Here is a 17,095-nt window from a genome sequence, read left to right as displayed (position 1 = left end):
GGACAATGGACAGCCACACTGGGAGAAATAAATGTCGGATCCAGGAGTGAGAGGTGTGGTAGGTAGGTCATGTTGGGAACCAGTGTCTCCTTTGCCTGGCTCTAGGACATACCCACCTTAAATTCCGGCCATTGCTTCCCCTTCTAGCCTGAGTTCAATTTATTCCCAAAGAGTCTTGCTTACACCAAGTCGGGTCAGGTCCCTTGGCCTGGAGCCTGCAGCACCAGGAGCAGATTTGCTCCACCCTCCCCATTCTGGCTCCTAGCCACGGGTCTGTCACATGGCACTGTGGTCCTCTTTGGCCGCTTCCCTAAGGAGCCAGATTTAACTCCACCTCCCCCTTCCCACCTCTCTCCCCTGGTCCCTTTGAGCAGTACCTGCAAGTGTATGGGAGCAGAGCCGCTCTGTTTCCACTGACTTGGGGCTTCAGTTTACCTGCCAATCAAATGGGATCCTGCAGCTCTTTATTTCACCAGCCCTTTACTAGTCTTCTGAACCTTCCCTGGGCCCAGCTCCCTTTAATCACTAGAGGGTGGGGACAGAGGGACTAAAAGCCTAAGAACCCTAAGGGAGGTAGCAGAACTCTTCAGAAAGCAACTCCGGGCTCAAATTAGCTAGCCCCTGGCATCTCGTAAATGTCCGTTTGAATACCGTCTGCCTCTGACCAACTGCTGATTTCGAGACATCTCTGGACCGCACTTGTCTCCGCTGACAAGGAGTCCTGCTGAAGACCAACAAAGGGCAAGAAGCATGTTGCAGGGGCTGTAGTGGAATCATGGGGCCCTTCTTCAGAGCGCCCGTCCCCTCAACTCCCAATCCCCAGGTCCTCTGCCTCAGGCCCCTCCTCCATTGACATCAGAGCCGCAGGCGGGCCGAGAGAGCCAAGCCCCAGCCAAGCGCCAGCGACAGAGCAGGCAGGCTGACCAGGCACAGACCCGGCGGGAGCTCCGCACCAGCCACCTCGGCCCCTCGCAGCCAGCCCCGACGCGGGGCAGCCGCAGGTACAGCCGGGGTCCGCCCTGCTCTGTGCCGCTGGGAGCCCGAGCCACAGGGTACTGAAGCCCAAGAGTGGGAGGGGCGCCTGAACCCTGAACCGAATAGAGCTGGGCCTTTCTCTCCCACCTCCGTCCCAGACCCATCAGGTGCTAGGTGACCTCCGGGGATACTGTCTGGGTGTCAGAACAGGGTGGAGAGGGGGGCTGTGTATGCGCGCGCGCACGTCCAAGCGCAAGGCCGGACTGAAAGGGCGTGGGCATTTGGAAGTGTAGATGGGGGAGGAGGGTACGTAAGGGGTTCCCTGAAGCAGGCATGTGCTTCAGTTGTGTAAGGGAGTCTGGAAATTCATATTTTGTTGCATATGGTATTCAAATACACACACGCACTGGTGTCTGGTTTGCAGTGTAGTAAGTCAGAGTTGGGGGAGGTTTGGTTCTGTTCTGAGGGTGTTTAGAGTTAGGATGAGAGTTAAGGCTTGGTTTGCTGTGTAGGGCACTGGGCAGTGGAGCTGAAGGGTATAGATGGGATTGAAGTTGCTAAATCTGGTATGTAGGAATGGATACCACCTTGTTCGTGTGTGCATTGAATCAGTTGGAGTGTAAGGGGTCTGGGTGAGGGTGTTTGTACAAAAAGGGATGTGTGAGAGCATGGGGGTGCCTGGGGGCTGTATATATGGACATGTATGCTGAGGCCTGGGCATATGCATATAACCAGGTGCCATAGTGTGCAGTATGCTGTCTAGATGCAGGTGTTTGGGCTCGAGTCATAGAATTCCTGATGTTGATGTCTGCTGCAGTGTGTGGAACCGTGAGGGTCATTAGTGCTGGCCTCCAGGTGAGCCGGACTTGACTTCTTAAATTCACCATTGGCTCCTTTGGCCCAGGGATGGCTGGCTGGCTGGCCAACGGTGGGGAGTAAGGTCCCAATCAAGGAGTGGGCAGCTCTGCTCAGGGTGTCTTCCCTTCATCTTTCTCCAAGGAAACAGAAGGAGGGCATCTTCCTAGAGCTGTGGTGCATAAGGGACTCTATTTGGCCTCATCCTCTGTGATTTTGGGATGTCGAGAGATTATTTTCTGAGTGATTCCCAGTTTAGCTTTCTCCTGGATCAACAGAAGACAGCTTCTGCCCCTAGTAAGCTTAGCTGGGACCACAATGGCTGGACCACAATGGGCTGGTGTCTCTTGGACAACTCTGGATTCACCCTATCCATCTTCAACCTCACTTTCCTATTTTCTACACGATATATGGGGAGAGAACCCACCCTCTCTTGTAGGATGAGACACAAGTCTAGAGAAAGGTCCAAAATATATAAGGTCAGACCAAGAGGGGCTGGGTGGGATCAGTTTTCAGGCTGCTGGGACACAGACAGGAGAGTCAGGAGGGCTAGGCCTGGGGAGTTCCAGCTGTGGCTGATGTTGCCTTGGTAACAGTGAGAAAGAGCTATTTAAAAACGTGGCTGAGATATTGCTGGAAGCCCAGGCTGCCGGAAACCTGATTTCCGAGAGGCTAGGGCAGCAAGGAGGGGGGAGAGGACACCCCAGCCCTTCCCAGGATGAGACTTGGGCATCATTGCTTCTGGGCAGAGGGTTCCTCATGGGTGCTGCTTCTAGCTGCTCTGTGGTTTTATCTGCTCTCTCTTGAGGGGAGGGTTTCCTTGGGTGTTACGATTCAAGACTGAGGCAAAATGGAGAATGAAGAAGTGAAGGAATGCATGAATACTGAGAATTTTGCTGCTACCAGGAATGATTTTTTTCTAGGCATAAGACTTTTCGAACAGATGCTGTTGAATGAACACATGACTGGTGAAGACTGAATGACTACGTCAATGAGCAGTTCAAGGGATGAATGAACCCGTAATGGGACATGCAATAGATTCTCAGAGAGGGCAGGCCCTCTGAATCTCTCCCTCTGTTTCCCTTCCAGGAGCCCTGGCTGTGGCTGGAGGGCAGTGGGCCATGCCAGGGGCAGTGGAAGGCCCCAGGTGGAAGCAGGCAGAAGACATTAGGGACATTTATGACTTCCGAGATGTGTTGGGCACGTGAGTCTCAGGGTGGGGGTGGGGTGGGAGAGCAATATCTGAGCTAGGGATGGAATTGGGAAGGGCTTCACTCTTGGGTCTGACGGCTACAGAGGCTAAGTCTGGGGTGGTGCTTCCTCTGGCCAGTTGACCAGCACTTCCCTTTTCCTATGAGCAGACCAGGGCTGTGGCACGACGTAGGCCAGTCCAACTTTTTGTTCGGGGCCGACAGGGGATAAGATGGAGCCTCTCTCGCATAGTCAAAGATCCCTTATGAAGAGAAGGAAGCACAGGAGGATGAAAGTCATTTATCTAGCTTGCTGCCAAGAGCAGGGGTTCTGGCTCAGTTTGGAAACCGAGGCTGGGCATGGCTATTCTTGATGAGTAAACCAAATTTAACTCAACCCAGGTTCTTCCTTTACAAGTTGGTCTTGGAGAGACAGACACAAAATGACAGGCAGATGTATATGATGCTCTTATTGAGGCTGTAGAGGCCGAGCCTCTCTCCTGGCTGGAGAACACTCCTTGAAGGAGACACGAGATCTAGAGGCTGAAAGGGAAGATGGACAGGACAGGCTTATGCTTGCCAGGAAGAAGGAAGGGAACTCAAGGCAGGGGGACCAAAGCATGCAGAGACTCAGAGCCAGGCTGCCTTAGAAAGAGGCAGAGTCTGCTGGAGCTCAGAATTAGGGCTGGGAGGAGTTGAAGCTGCAAGAGATGGAAAGGGGCAGAGAATGAAAAGCCTTGAGAACAGGCTAAGGAGGCAAGAGGTCGTTTCATAGGCTAGAGGAAAGCATTGAGGGCTGGCCATAGGTACAGGAGAGATGGCTCAGTAGTTAGAGCACTAGTTGCTCTTGCAGAGGACCAGGTTCAGTTCTCAGCACCAATGGTGGCTCACAAGCACCTGTAACTCTAGATTCAGGGGCTCTGATGGCCTCTTCTGACCTTTGTGGGGCACCAGATATGCATGCAGACAAAACCTTCAAAGCAAATGAATCTGAAAAAGAGAGAGAGAAAAAAAAAAAAAAGAAACTGGGGAGCCACGAATGGAAACCAGTGTTGTGATCAGTCACTAGGTGTCCTCGATGACTGGGATGCCTCGAGGGGTGATTCTGACTTAGGACTTCTTATTCTCCCAGGGAGAACAAACAGATGCAGATCCTCCTTGACCAGTGAGTGCCAGGATGGATTTATTTGTTGCCATGAGTCTGGGATAAACCCCTGCCTCTTAAACTCACTGAGCACACAAACTAGGCATGGACCAGTTAAAATGCAGCATTTGACAGGCAGTCTGGGGTGGGTGAGACCTGAGACTGCATTTCAAAACACTCTCAGGTAATGGTTTAATTCTGAGGTTCTAAAGGGCATTAAATTAGCCACAACTCAAACTGACTTTAACAGAAAAAAAAAAAAAATCAATCACACACACACAATCAAATATCACAGGAGTAGAGTTCAGGTCCAGTTGGCTCACATGCTGTCAGAAAACTGTCAGAAAGAAAGCTTGGCTTCCTTTGGTTGGCTTCAGTTTGAAGCAGATTCTCCTCAAGCACTGACAAAGTTATCTGCCATCCACTCCAGGGTTACATCCTACCAACTTACTAGGAGAGAACCTCCTGTACAGTGCCAGGAAACGGGCATGTATGTGACCAGTTATTGAGTCAAGGAATAGACAACTCTGACTGGCCAGGTCTGGCTTATGTGACCACCTCTGGAGCTAGGGGGTAGAAAAGTGAAGGACACAGGCGGTCATGCAGGCTATAGCAGATGAAGGAGAGAGCAAGGGAAGCTGGGATTCTAGCTCCTCACCTTGCAAACCTCTATCTCACAGGGGTGCATTCTCAGAGGTAATCCTGGCAGAAGACAAGAGGACTCAGAAGCTGGTGGCCATCAAATGCATTGCCAAGAAGGCCCTGGAGGGCAAAGAGGGCAGCATGGAGAATGAGATCGCCGTCTTGCACAAGTGTGTGGGCCCTGTAATACCCACCCCACTCCCCTGCTTTAGAAATCCTTTGACTTCTGGGCCTCACAGGATGAGAACCGCTTTTTGGCAGGGAGTAATTGGCAGAACTAACTCCCAGATGAAACTGAGAGGCCAGGGCTTGTTTATAGAGGATGATCTGTTAGTAGGGTCTCAAGGTCAACCACCCATATAGTTCTCTACCCACCTAAGCTTCTCCCATAGAGTAAAGCAGACAATTTGCTGACCCCCTGACTCAATTAGCAACCAACTGGTATGTTCATGCTGACAGGAAACCTGCTCATGCTGCAAAGCTTATAGCAACCATTTTCTTCCAGTGCCTCCCATTTCCTAACTATCTGACAGAGGAGATGGTTACTTCATTTCCCTTATCTGGGTGGGGGAGATAATGAGGCCAGCAAGGGCAAGAGACTTGCCCAAAGTTATACAGCAAGCCTATGGGAGAGCCAAGTCTCTCTTACCACCAAGACCAATTGCTACTGGCTCATCTGTGGGGCACTGACTGACCAAGCACCTTGCTTGCCTATGTCATGTAATCTTCATGTGACTTTTTGAAGGCCGATTACTTGTGTTTTATCAATGAAGACACTCGGGCTTAGAGAGGTGACATTCTATTCAACATTACAAACATTACAAGCAACTACTCTGTACCTGGTGCTAGAATGGAGCTGAATTAGACAGACATTCCCTCTTCTTGGAGGTGACCTCTGGGTAGAGGAGCTAGCAAAGGGGTAACACGGGAAACTTAGACACCGCATTCCCATCAGACTTGCAAAGTGAAAATACCAGCTTCCAGGCAGCACGTGGCAGGGCAGGATCTGTCTAGGCAGAGGCAGCACTTGGGCCCAGGTCTGTTTGATACCAGAGCCCAGTGCTTGCTCTTCTGTTCTGACCTTCTAACACCAGCTTTTCCACAGTGGGTTCTTGGTGTCCTGCCCTGTTTGCAGGTGCTGGGGAGCGGGCGAGTCATCCTAAGCTCTGAACCACCTCATTTCTCCTTCTAGGATTAAGCACCCCAACATCGTAGCCCTGGATGACATCTATGAGAGTGGGGGCCACCTCTACCTCATCATGCAGCTGTGAGTGGCCTGTCTGCCCATCCTTCCTCTTCCCTCTGCTGCCATATTCTCTTGGCCAGACTTTCCTGTCCCTTGCTGCAGGGTTTCAGGTGGGGAGCTATTTGACCGCATTGTGGAGAAAGGATTCTACACAGAACGGGATGCCAGCCGCCTCATCTTCCAGGTGCTGGATGCTGTCAAGTACCTGCATGACCTGGGCATCGTGCATCGTGATCTCAAGGTGAGCTCTGAGGGGCCTAGTGAACCCTGCTAACTCGCCTTGTCTGCCCTTGGGCATCTCTCAGCCCCTCACTGGAGCCTCAGTTTCCCATTTGCAAACTGAACTTCTTGTGACCCACTAAGCCAACTCCTTTATTCCAGACCAGACAGGGACAAAAAATGTGGGCTGGACTGTTATTTTACCTTAACAACATACATGTCCTTTTCTGATAATGAAGACCCTACTTGCTCTTTGTAGGGAACAAGCAGGACAGCAAAGCTTCAGAGAGATGGATAGGGGCTTACACTGAAATACAGTGCCTGCCTTTAATCCCAGCACTTGGGAGTCAGAAGCAAGCAGATCTGAGTTTGAGACCAGCCTGGCTACACAGAGAAACCCGGTCTCAAAAAAAAAAAAAATAAATAAAATAAAACTAATTCTAAAAAAAAAAAAAACCAAACAAACAAACAAATGAAAGAAAGGAAGAAGGAAAGAAAGGAGAAAAGGCAGGAAGGCAGGAAGGGAAAGAAAGGGGGGAAAAGAAATACCTTCCAGTCCAGAATGAAAGGGATCTGGGATACAACAGGCTTGGTCTAAAGTGTAGCCATGCCCCGACTGTTGGGACAATCACTGCCTCTAAAGGCAGTAGTTTACTCATCTGTAAAGTGGGTTTGGTTTGTTCAGAATGGCCAGGCTGGTTAGGTGGTACGGTTAAAATCAGTCAGGTACTTACTCAAGGTCCAGTACAGGAGGTAAAAAAGTATTTTTTTTTTTTGGTAGCACTGGGGATTTCTGTAAGGTTTCTGAGGTCTAAGAAAATCCTTCCCACAATCTTCCTTTTTAAAGCTTGTGACCTTTAGAGAATTTCCTTGGGTTCTTTGGCACTGCTTACTTACCTAGGCCCTACGTATGATGCTAGGCAAGCGTTCTACCTACATGCCCAAATGCCATCCCAGCCGCTTCTCTATCCCACTGCTTTTCCCTTGTTAGCAGTTTTTTAGGTGAGCACATGAAGTCATGAGTTTCATCATGGCATCTTCATACAGTGTCACTACACTTTCTTTCTCTCCCACGTCCCCTCCTCCCCTTTCTTCTTCAGTTAGTCTCCCTTCTTCCTCCCTGTTACACATATCCCATGACTTTTTACTTTTTACTCTGAGGTAAGTTCTAAACGGCCCAGGATGGCCTGAACTGACTGTTGTCAAGGTGAGCCTTGGACTCTGCATTTCCTGACTCACCCACTGGAATAGTTAGGATCCAGGCTTTTGCCACTTGTTTTGTGTATGTCAGGCTGGCTTTGAACTCAGCATTAGCCGAGAACACACTGAACTCTCGAGCCTGCACAACTGCCCGCTAGCTAGCTTCTAATGGACTTAGCAGAAGCAGACAGCGCTGACAGTCTCTGGCTACCTCTGACTGCCCCTTCTTCTCTTTCCTACCCTCCAAGCCAGAGAACCTGCTGTACTACAGCCTGGATGAAGACTCCAAAATCATGATCTCTGACTTCGGCCTCTCCAAGATGGAGGACCCAGGCAGTGTGCTCTCCACAGCCTGTGGGACTCCAGGATACGTGGGTGCGCAGGGCCCTAGGTTGGGGCTGGGGGTGAGGAAAAAGCTAGGAACTACAAGACATTTGTCACCACCATGTCCCCTTCCCTTCACAGCCCCTGAGGTCCTAGCCCAGAAGCCCTACAGCAAGGCCGTGGACTGCTGGTCCATAGGGGTCATTGCCTATATCCTGTAAGTGGGGCACAGTTAAGGTGGCCTGTGTCTAGAGTTGCCTTCCCTGCTTTGTCCCCTCCTTCTGTAGTTATAACTACCAGCTAAATACTAACAGGGGTATGGAGAGATGGCTCAGTGGTTAAGAGTGCTTTCTGTTTTTCCAGAGGACCCAGGTTCAATTCCCAGTACCCACATGGTGGCTTACAACCACGTGTAACTAGTTCCAGGGAATCTGGTGCCTTCTTTTGTCTCTGTGGGTTCATATACATGGTGCATAGCCTTGCATGCAGGCAAAATATCATATACAAACACACAAACACACAAAACGACAAGTGTTTCCAACACTGTGTAAACACCAAGGATTTAGCACCAAACCAAGTGCCTGCCCTTAAGAGCTGACACATAGAACCAAATGGTGGTGCACGCCTTTAATCTGAGCACTCTGGAGGCAGAGGCACGTGAATTTCTGTGATTTTGAGACCAGACTGGTCTACAAGAGCTAGTTCCAGGACAGGCTCTAAAGCTACAGCGAAACCCTGTCTCAAAAAACAAACAAACAAAAAAGAGAGAGTTGACACATAGAATCAATGAGTAAACAAATCTATAAAATACTGTCACCTGCTAAATCAATGAAGAAAAACCAAGCACAGTAGGAGATGGAGATAGATGTCATTTTGGATAGTCAAGGGCTCTTTGTGGAGGTGACATATGAACAGCTTTTGAATGATGTAAAGGACCCAGACAATTTAGGTGTGGGTAGAATGTCAAATACAAAGGTGCTTAGGACAGTAGGCTCAAGGGACAGAGGCCAGACTGCCAGATGGAAGTGGGCAAGGCAAGGAAGAGAATTTCCTGTGGGTTCTGACTGGTTCTTGGTGCTGTCCCAAAGCCCCAACCCCCCAAGTCAATGAATTAAAGCTGACATGGGTTTTTCTCTGCCCAGGCTCTGTGGCTACCCGCCCTTCTACGATGAAAATGATGCCAAACTCTTTGAACAGATACTGAAGGCCGAGTATGAGTTTGACTCTCCTTACTGGGACGACATCTCTGACTCTGGTATTGGGTCTTTTGCCTTCTTCATCTGCTCTCGGGGTCTCCCCGCTGTCTGTCTTCTGTCGTATCTCCTAATCCCAGACTAGAAGCTAGTATCATGTTTTACCTTAGGTTCCCTCTATTTGTCCCCCAATGCTGCCTTCCCTGAGGCTTAAACAGCACACTTCCACCTCCCATTTCATGTCCCAGTTAGGGACCAGCTTGTGATGGCCACACATCACAACTTTCCATTAGTAGTGTGAGTGGATTCTTCTGTAAATATGTTCTCAAGAAAGGAGGGAGCGGGAAGGCTGGGGTGTGTGAGGTGATGCATAAGCAGAGTAGGCCTCGTTGCCAGGTGAGATCAGAGGGACTGAGCACTGTCTTGGGGGTGTCCATGGGCATGGTCATGCTGCAGCTTTACTTTTGTCTTGGGGCTTCAGCCAAAGATTTCATACGGCACTTGATGGAGAAAGACCCGGAGAAGAGGTTCACTTGTGAGCAAGCCTTGCAACACCCATGGTGAGAGCTCCCACTCCAAACGATTTAGGGTGGGACCTGGGGGCCCCAGGCCTGCCTCCAGCCTCACAGGCAAATCCACATATTCTCCCATTCTAGGATTGCAGGAGATACAGCTCTGGATAAGAATATCCACCAGTCAGTGAGCGAGCAGATCAAGAAGAACTTTGCCAAGAGCAAGTGGAAGGTTAGCATATACTCCTAATCCTTGATCCTCCCTAGATTCCACTTACACAGCATCCAGTACCAAATGCAAGCAGGACATGCCCAGGGAGGCTTTCCAGAGAATCTCCTTTGTTCTGGACTTTAGAGGCCACTTGACCTCTAAAGTTCATTTCTAGAGGGGCAGTCCTACTCTCCAGGATTCATAGCCCATGGGACCCAAGAAGGGTCAGAGAGGTGGTCACAGATCTGTTGGTTGACTAGTAATTAACCAGGTGTGGAGAATATGCCTGAGGCAGAGGGACCAGGGGTGCAAAGAGGCCTGGTTAAGAGTGTGGCCGAATGTCAAGCCTGCTGAACTAGAGGGGCTGGAGGAACTAGGGGAACTAAATATCAAGAGCCCAGGTTGCAGAAGCTGGTAGGGGTCACTGAGATCCTTGCATGCTGCAGTGGGGCCCCCACCTGTTATAGAAGATGGTCCCAGAAAGACCGACAGCAGGAACCTGTCCTGAAGAAGGATCTTCTTTCGGGATGCAGAGAAGGCAAGGAGGGAAGTCTGGGAGGCCCAACAGTATCAGAGACGTAGCAGATAGTGGGGCTTGACTCAGAAGCAGCAAGAAGAACACAGGGTGGTTGATAGCAGGAGGTAGGCTCACAAGGAAAGATGGGAGGCATGCTGAGGGAGTGAGATGTTAAGGGCTGCCCCAACCTTCTGGCTGGGGACAATGTGGACCACGATACTGACCCTAGGAGCAGAAACATGTCTTGAGGAGGTTTAATTTTAGACATGGTCAACTTGAGAGACATGTAGGACATCTAGGTGGATAAAGGGAATATAAAATGAGAGAAACAAGTATGTAAATTACTCAACCTTTCTGCATGTCAGTTTTCTCCTTTGGAATTAATGCCATTCCAGCACTTGGGGAGGGTGAGGTCAGTCTGCTTGGGGTATGTGAAACCTTGCCTCAAAAGGGGGCGGGGGGTGAGTATATAGCTCGGCTGGCAGAGTGATTGCCTAGCATGCACAAAACCCTGAGTGGGAGCATTAGCATCACATTAAAAGTGGGCACGGTGGTGGCACATTCCTATAGTCCCAGGACTCAGGCGATAGAGATAGTACTGGAAGACAGCCTGGGCTACATGACAAACCATTAAAAAAAAAATAAAAGAAATCAATGCTATTAATAGTGCTTGCCAGAGTCAGGTGCAGTGGCACACACCTTTAATCTCAGTACTTGGGACTGGGGGGTAGTGGTGCACACCTTTAGTTCCAGTAGTTGGAAGGCAGAGACAGGTGGAACTCTGTGAGTTTGAGGCTAGCCTGGTCTACAGAAGGAGTTCTGAGAAAGGCTCCAAAGCTACAGAGAAACCCTATCTCGAAAAACCATAAACCAAACCAAACCAAACCAAAACCAAACAAAATACAAAAAGCCAAAACCAAATAAAAAGTGCTACCTCACAGAACTCTGTGAGGATTAAATGAATAACCATGCAGTGTGCTCAGAGCTGTGCTTGACACATTGTTACGTTGTTTATCACAGGACTATGAATTCCTTTGTACACACCATACATGTGCTTGTATGTAAGACTGAATATAATTTAGTAAGGCCTTATAGGGTTTCTTTGGAGGACTTAGGGAGTCACTGAGTAACATGTGAGACTCCTGCCGACCCACCGCCCTCAAGGCACCCTTTCAGCAGTCCTCCCCCCTCTTCTTCCACAGCAAGCTTTCAATGCCACGGCTGTGGTTCGGCACATGAGGAAGCTGCAGCTGGGCACCAGCCAGGAGGGGCAGGGACAGACAGCTAGCCACGGGGAGCTGCTGACACCAATGGCTGGGGGTAAGCACCAGGGTCCTGTGGGTGGGGACAGGTGGTCCACGAAGAAACGTAAGCCTGGAGCTGGAGCCGCTCTACAGCCACCTCTGCTCTCTTCTCCACACAGGGCCAGCAGCTGGCTGTTGCTGCCGAGACTGCTGTGTGGAGCCAGGCTCGGAGCTGCCCTCTGCTCCACCCCCAAGCTCTAGGGCCATGGACTGAACATCAAGGAAGTCAGGGTTTCTTTCATGGGAGGGGTTGGGGGCAGCCTGCTTCCTCCTCAGCCCAGAACTGGGGAGTTTCTTACCCCATCCCTCCTCACCCCTTCCCTCTCACTCCTCACTGCATTTTCCATACAAATGTTTCTATTTTATTGTTCCTTCTTGTAATAAAGGGAAGATAAAACAAGACAGTCCTGTTGCCTCAAACAGTTCCCTCGCCCCTGCTGTAAAAACTGCTTGATTTGGGGGTGCTGGCCTCTGAGGTAGGAGTGGTCACTCTTCTTGGCGTGAAACTGGGTGGGGAAAGAGAAGTAGAGAACAAAGGGAAAGATACTAACGACATCTTTTGTCCCCTGGGTCCTACCTAGCCTTCCGGTCTCTTAGAGCCCTTCCTGCGCTTTGCTGGTGGCTTCCGAGCCTGGTTTGGTTGGCGTAGATCAGCAGTGAACAGCACCTGTGGGAAGGGGCACAAAGAGTCTATGGAAAGGAGGGGCTGCTGAGGTCAGGCTGGGGTCAATGGAAAATAAACTGGGGAGGGGTGGGAGGGGGAGTCATGGGAATAGGTGGCTGAAGAGTCCAGGGGTCAAGCATGGCTGAGGGAGAAGTCCTGTAGGGTCTGAGCTAGGTATACTTACTGCTTGGGCCCAGCCAGCATAAGGTCCCCAGAGATTCCGGAAAAAGTTTCCTAAGGATCAATTAAGGAGGCTACATTAATTGATCCACATGCCCTCCATCCTCAGATGGGGAGTATGGGAGAGATGATTAAGAATGCAGAAATTCTCCAACCTCAGCCCAATGCCCCAGCATCACACGTTCTCCTCACCCAGTTCTTTGTTGGCCAGAGGGCTCGGGCCCTTAGCCTGGGATGTGTTAGGTTGCCAGCCGTAGTCACGCTGGGCGATCTGCCATACATGGACATCCACAGGCACAGCCTGGGGTTTGTCAAGGGCCATTAAGCAGATGCAGTCAGCCACCTTAGACAAAGAGAGAACTGTTGTGTGGAGGAATGGCAGGATCTGGCCAGCATCCAAAGCCATCTGCTTCCTCTTTCCACCAAGGTAGCACTGTTCTGCCTGTTCAGTCAATATGCAGCAATTACCCATTACTACTAAAAATAAGCTTCACGGAGATGTGCTCCGGAGTGAGCACCTGTGTAGGCCATACGCTCACATAACCTGGGGAGAAGGTATGAGCATACTCTTTACAGAGATAAGAAACCTGAGCCTTAGCCAGGTGGTGGTGCCACACACCTGTAATCCCAACACTTGAGAGGCAGAGGCAGAAAGCTCTCTGTGAGTTCGAGGACAGTTGGATCTACAAAGCCAGGACAGTGAGGCTGTTACACAGGAATGTCCTGAGTTCAGTTCCCAGCAATCACATGGAAGCTCACAGCCATCTGTAGTGAGATCTGGTGCCCTCTTCTGGTGTGCAGGCATACAACACTGTATACATGAGAGAGAGAGAGAGAGGGAGAGAGACCAAAGAAAGAAAACTGGCTGGCCTTGAACTCAAGAGATTTACCAGCCTCTGTCTCCCAAGTGCTGGGATTAAAGGTATGTACCACCACTGCCCTGTTCCATTAAAAATTCTGTAAGTCAGAGAGATGGCTCAGAGGTTAAGAGCACTGCCTGCTGTTCCTGAGGTCCTGAGTTCAATTCCCAGCAACCACATGGTGGCTCACAACCATCTGTAACAAGATCTGGTGCCCTCTTCTGTCCTGCAGGCATACATGCAGACAGAATACTGTATACATACATAGTGAATAAATAAACCTTAAAAAAAAAGATTCTTTAAGTCAGTGGGGCTGGAGAGATAGCTCAGCAGTTAAGAACACTGGCTGCTTTTTCAGAAGACCTGGGCTCTATTCTTAACACCCACATGGTAGCTTACACCTGTCTGTAACTCCAGATCTGACACCCTCTTCTGGCCTCCTGGAACCATACATGCAAGTGGTAGACAAACATACATACAGGCAAAATACACAAATACAGAAAAAAAAAAAATACTTTCTTTTATTTCAAAATTAAGTGAAAATCCATTTAAAAATTTAAAAATTGTACGTTCTGATCTATTTGTGGGGCAGGGGTCTGAGGGAGGTCTAAGACCAACTACGGGAATCAGTTTTCTCCTTCTACCATGTGGGTCTCGGGGACTGAACTCAGGTTGTCAGGCTTGGGGGCCAGCACCAAAAATTCATTTTATAAGCCACCTGACATGGGTGCTAGGAATCAAACCTGGGTCCTTTGGAAGAGCAGCAAGTGTTCCTAACCTTTGGGCCACTTATCTAGTTCTGAAAATTAATTTTAAGTCACAGAGGAGTATAAAAAGATAAAGGTAAGTTATAAATTCCAATTGTCTGCTAGATAAATCTACTGATAGCAACACAACATTCTATAAACACATGGAATTTCAAGAAAAGAAAAAATGAAAAATAGAGACATTGTTCCATTTGTCTTCCCAAAGTAACCAGCACCAACTTCCCTGTTCTTCCCTGTGGAAATCTCTGCACACACACAGAGTGCACATAAATGCACGGACACAAAGGGCCTTTCTAAAAGTGTATCCAAAGGGCAGCCTCTTTTATACTCCATTCTTTCATCTCTGTTAAAACATTTGTTACTCTTGTCCTTCCTGCACTTCCTCCAGGAGCCAGGCTTCCCTGGATACTCAGGTCTGCCTTGTTTCCACCTCTCCACTCTCAGTGTGGGTGAATACGGCATGTCCTGCCTCTCTAGGGCCTCACCTTGGCGCCCACCCCGGGCAGGGTGCAAAGGGCCCTGTGGGCCTCTTCATAAGGGGCCACTTGAAGTTGCTGCAGCCAAGCCAGCCCACCTTTCTCCTTGAGGATAGCTTTGGCGCTGGCACATACGTAGCGGGCCCGGTACCCTAGGCCCAACTTTCTGAGGTGAGCCTCTGCCTCTGAACCTGTGGGGGCAGAGAGGAAAGGAGGGGTCGGGTATCCTCGCTTTGTTCTTGTTATCAGGTTAGTATATAATATCTCCCCACTCCAATGCTTTTCTAGGCACTTCTTTCCTATTTACTGTCCTCTATGAGTCAGTGGACAGTTGGATATGAAAAGAAACAGTTAAGACCTGAGTTCTGTCCCCATAAATGTTCCCTTAGTACCTCCTCTGTGTTGGGGTCTGAAACAGGGGTTGAGGACTCCTGCTCTGGAGGAAGCCCAGTTTTATTCAAGAAGCACTCACATCCATGGCCTAGAAACCTGATGCAGAAGTTTGGTAGATGGCTCAGCAGGTAAATCCAATTGTTGCATAAGCCTAGTGACTTGAGCCCAATTCCCAGAGCCCACATAAAAAGCCAGATGGAGGTTCACATCTGTAATCTCAGCACTGCTCAGGTGAGAGGGGAGGCAGAGATAGGAGAATCCCCTGGAAGCTCACAGGCCAGCCAGCTGGGACATGCAGCGCAGTAATGAAACAAGAGACTTGCCCCAAAAGAAAGAACCGACATCTGAAAAGTTGTGTGTACTTGCACATGCACATACTCACAAAATAAACTCATGAATAAATTATAGCAACAGCAAGGGCTGCGTGTTACACACTGACTGGCAAAGCGCATTATGCTTACTTAAGGATCCTAAGGACAGCACCATTATGTTGCATATTTTACAGAGAAAACAATAAGGGCGTAGAGGGGCTAAGTAGGCTAGAGAGCTGGCTCAGCAGTTAAGAGCACTTGTTGCCCTTGAAGAAAACCAGGCTACAGTTCTTAGCTTCCACATGCTACCTCACAACCATCAGTAACTCCAGTTCTAGGGGATCTGACATCTTTTACTGACATCTGTGGGCACCAGGCATGTGTATACTGTGCACATATATACATGCAGGCAAAACACTCGTACATAGAACATAAACTTTTTTTTTTTTTTGGGGTTTTTCGAGACAGGGTTTCTCTGTGGCTTTGGAGCCTGTCCTGGAACTAGCTCTGTAGACCAGGCTGGTCTCGAACTCACAGAGATCCACCTGCCTCTGCCTCCCGAGTGCTGGGATTAAAGGCATGCGCCACCATCGCCTGGCTGAACATAAATATTTTTAAAATAGAAAAAACAAAAACCTAAGCAATTGAGGAAAATACCTGACATTGATCTCTGACTTCCACAGACACATGCATTCATGCACATGCACACATACATGCACATATGTGCAAACATTACCCACTTCCTCACCTACTGACCCACCCCCAACACAAAGAAAGGGCATGGTGGAGATAGGATCTCTCAGGTGGAGGCAGTAGTGCCTGTGCTCTTAAACTCATTCCTTTCAACGCCTCACCATTGATTCATCCACCCCCAAACCCTTCCAAATAGAAACTGACATTCCCAATCCACAAATAAATTAAGCCAAACTCAGAGATCCACCTGCCTCTGCCTTCTGAGTGCTGGGATTAGAGGTGTGCACCACCACCTCCCAGCAAAGACCAAGAGCAGAGACTTAAGACCCTTCTTTGCACCAAAAGACACCCCGTTTGAGAATGTACCAAGGCAGGCAGGCTTCTTGCTGCTTAGTCCCTAAGCACTTCATCTAATTTAGTCCTCATATCTGCTAACCAATACACTTGCCTTATAGGACAAGTGAGCTGGGTTCACTTTAGTGACAACAGCTTGGATGTTCCACTTATTTTCTGCTAGATGCAGGACGTATCTCCCTTTATTCCATCCTCACGATTCTGACAGACAGAATATGTAACATTATTTTCCATTTCACAGATTTGGGTCTGAAGCACACACACGCTAAACATTTTTAAGGGTCAGAGTTAGGATTCAGATCTAGGCAGTATGTCTCAGATCACATGCCTGTAACCCTAAGCTACTGAACACTGTGTACAGATGTTTCCCTAATGAGGTACTGGATACACTGGCAAACAGCCAACTAGTGAAGCGCTGGTATTTCAGGATGGAGACAGTGTTGGGATGGTGGGAAGTTCTGAGACAGGAGCAGCTCGCTTGGGGAGAACTGAACAGGTCTCCCTATCCAAGTGCTCAGGAGGACCCACCTACTCACCAGCCAGGGCCTGAAGGCTGGGGAAGCCATGATAAGTGACATCATCAAGCTGAACGAGTCGAGGTCCAAAGGCCTGGCATAGCCGTTCCACCATGCCAGTGATTCGAGCAATGTTGTTGTTGGAGGAACAGATGAAGGAGAAAAGGCATTCCGTGGGGTCCTGTCTCAGCAATCTCACACCTAGAAATCAGAAAGGCAGGGGTAAGAGACACATCTGTTTAAGGACTGGCTTCCTGGAATCCCTCCACATCAGACACTACAGTTAGAGCCTCTAGGGAGACGAAGGAGAATATGGGGGAGAGAAATCAATGCTAGACCACTCGTGCTCG

General features: G+C 49.3%; 2 protein-coding genes across 15 annotated transcripts in view; one reads left to right on the top strand and one right to left on the bottom strand.

Moving 5' to 3' along the window:
* Ogg1 (8-oxoguanine DNA glycosylase) overlaps window positions 1-17,095 on the bottom strand; it is a 29,151-nt gene that overhangs the window by 8,630 nt on the left and 3,426 nt on the right. For 2 of the 14 annotated variants that reach the window (XM_050148680.1, XM_050148679.1), the window contains exons 4-9: window positions 16,767-16,946; window positions 14,489-14,670; window positions 12,996-13,187; window positions 12,569-12,719; window positions 12,381-12,430; window positions 12,051-12,199 (exon numbers count right to left, since the gene is read on the bottom strand). In XM_050148680.1, the coding sequence (XP_050004637.1) occupies window positions 12,110-12,199; window positions 12,381-12,430; window positions 12,569-12,719; window positions 12,996-13,187; window positions 14,489-14,670; window positions 16,767-16,946 (845 nt within the window). In that variant the 3' untranslated portion in view covers window positions 12,051-12,109. Of the gene's footprint in view, window positions 1-3,066; window positions 4,011-11,446; window positions 11,564-12,050; window positions 12,223-12,376; window positions 12,431-12,568; window positions 12,720-12,995; window positions 13,188-14,488; window positions 14,671-15,626; window positions 16,432-16,758; window positions 16,947-17,095 lie in introns of those variants that run through there. The other 12 variants (XM_050148681.1, XM_050148690.1, XM_050148678.1 and 9 more) reach the window with 11 other exon arrangements.
* Window positions 851-11,936, top strand: Camk1 (calcium/calmodulin dependent protein kinase I). The gene is made up of 12 exons (XM_050148692.1): window positions 851-1,001; window positions 2,920-3,034; window positions 4,845-4,976; window positions 5,999-6,073; window positions 6,155-6,293; window positions 7,720-7,846; window positions 7,937-8,012; window positions 8,938-9,050; window positions 9,470-9,548; window positions 9,645-9,732; window positions 11,431-11,548; window positions 11,652-11,936. The coding sequence occupies exons 2-12, from the start codon at window positions 2,952-2,954 to the stop codon at window positions 11,744-11,746; spliced, it is 1,125 nt and encodes a 374-aa protein (XP_050004649.1). The 5' UTR covers window positions 851-1,001; window positions 2,920-2,951; the 3' UTR covers window positions 11,747-11,936.

This window comes from Alexandromys fortis, unplaced genomic scaffold (genome assembly GCF_014885135.2).
Source record: "Alexandromys fortis isolate MF-2015 unplaced genomic scaffold, M_Fortis_MF-2015_v1.1 scaffold_59, whole genome shotgun sequence".
Classification (NCBI taxonomy): domain Eukaryota; kingdom Metazoa; phylum Chordata; class Mammalia; order Rodentia; family Cricetidae; genus Alexandromys; species Alexandromys fortis.
The sequence above is the reverse complement of the archived record's forward strand: the minus strand, read 5'-3'. Positions and strand labels throughout refer to the sequence as shown.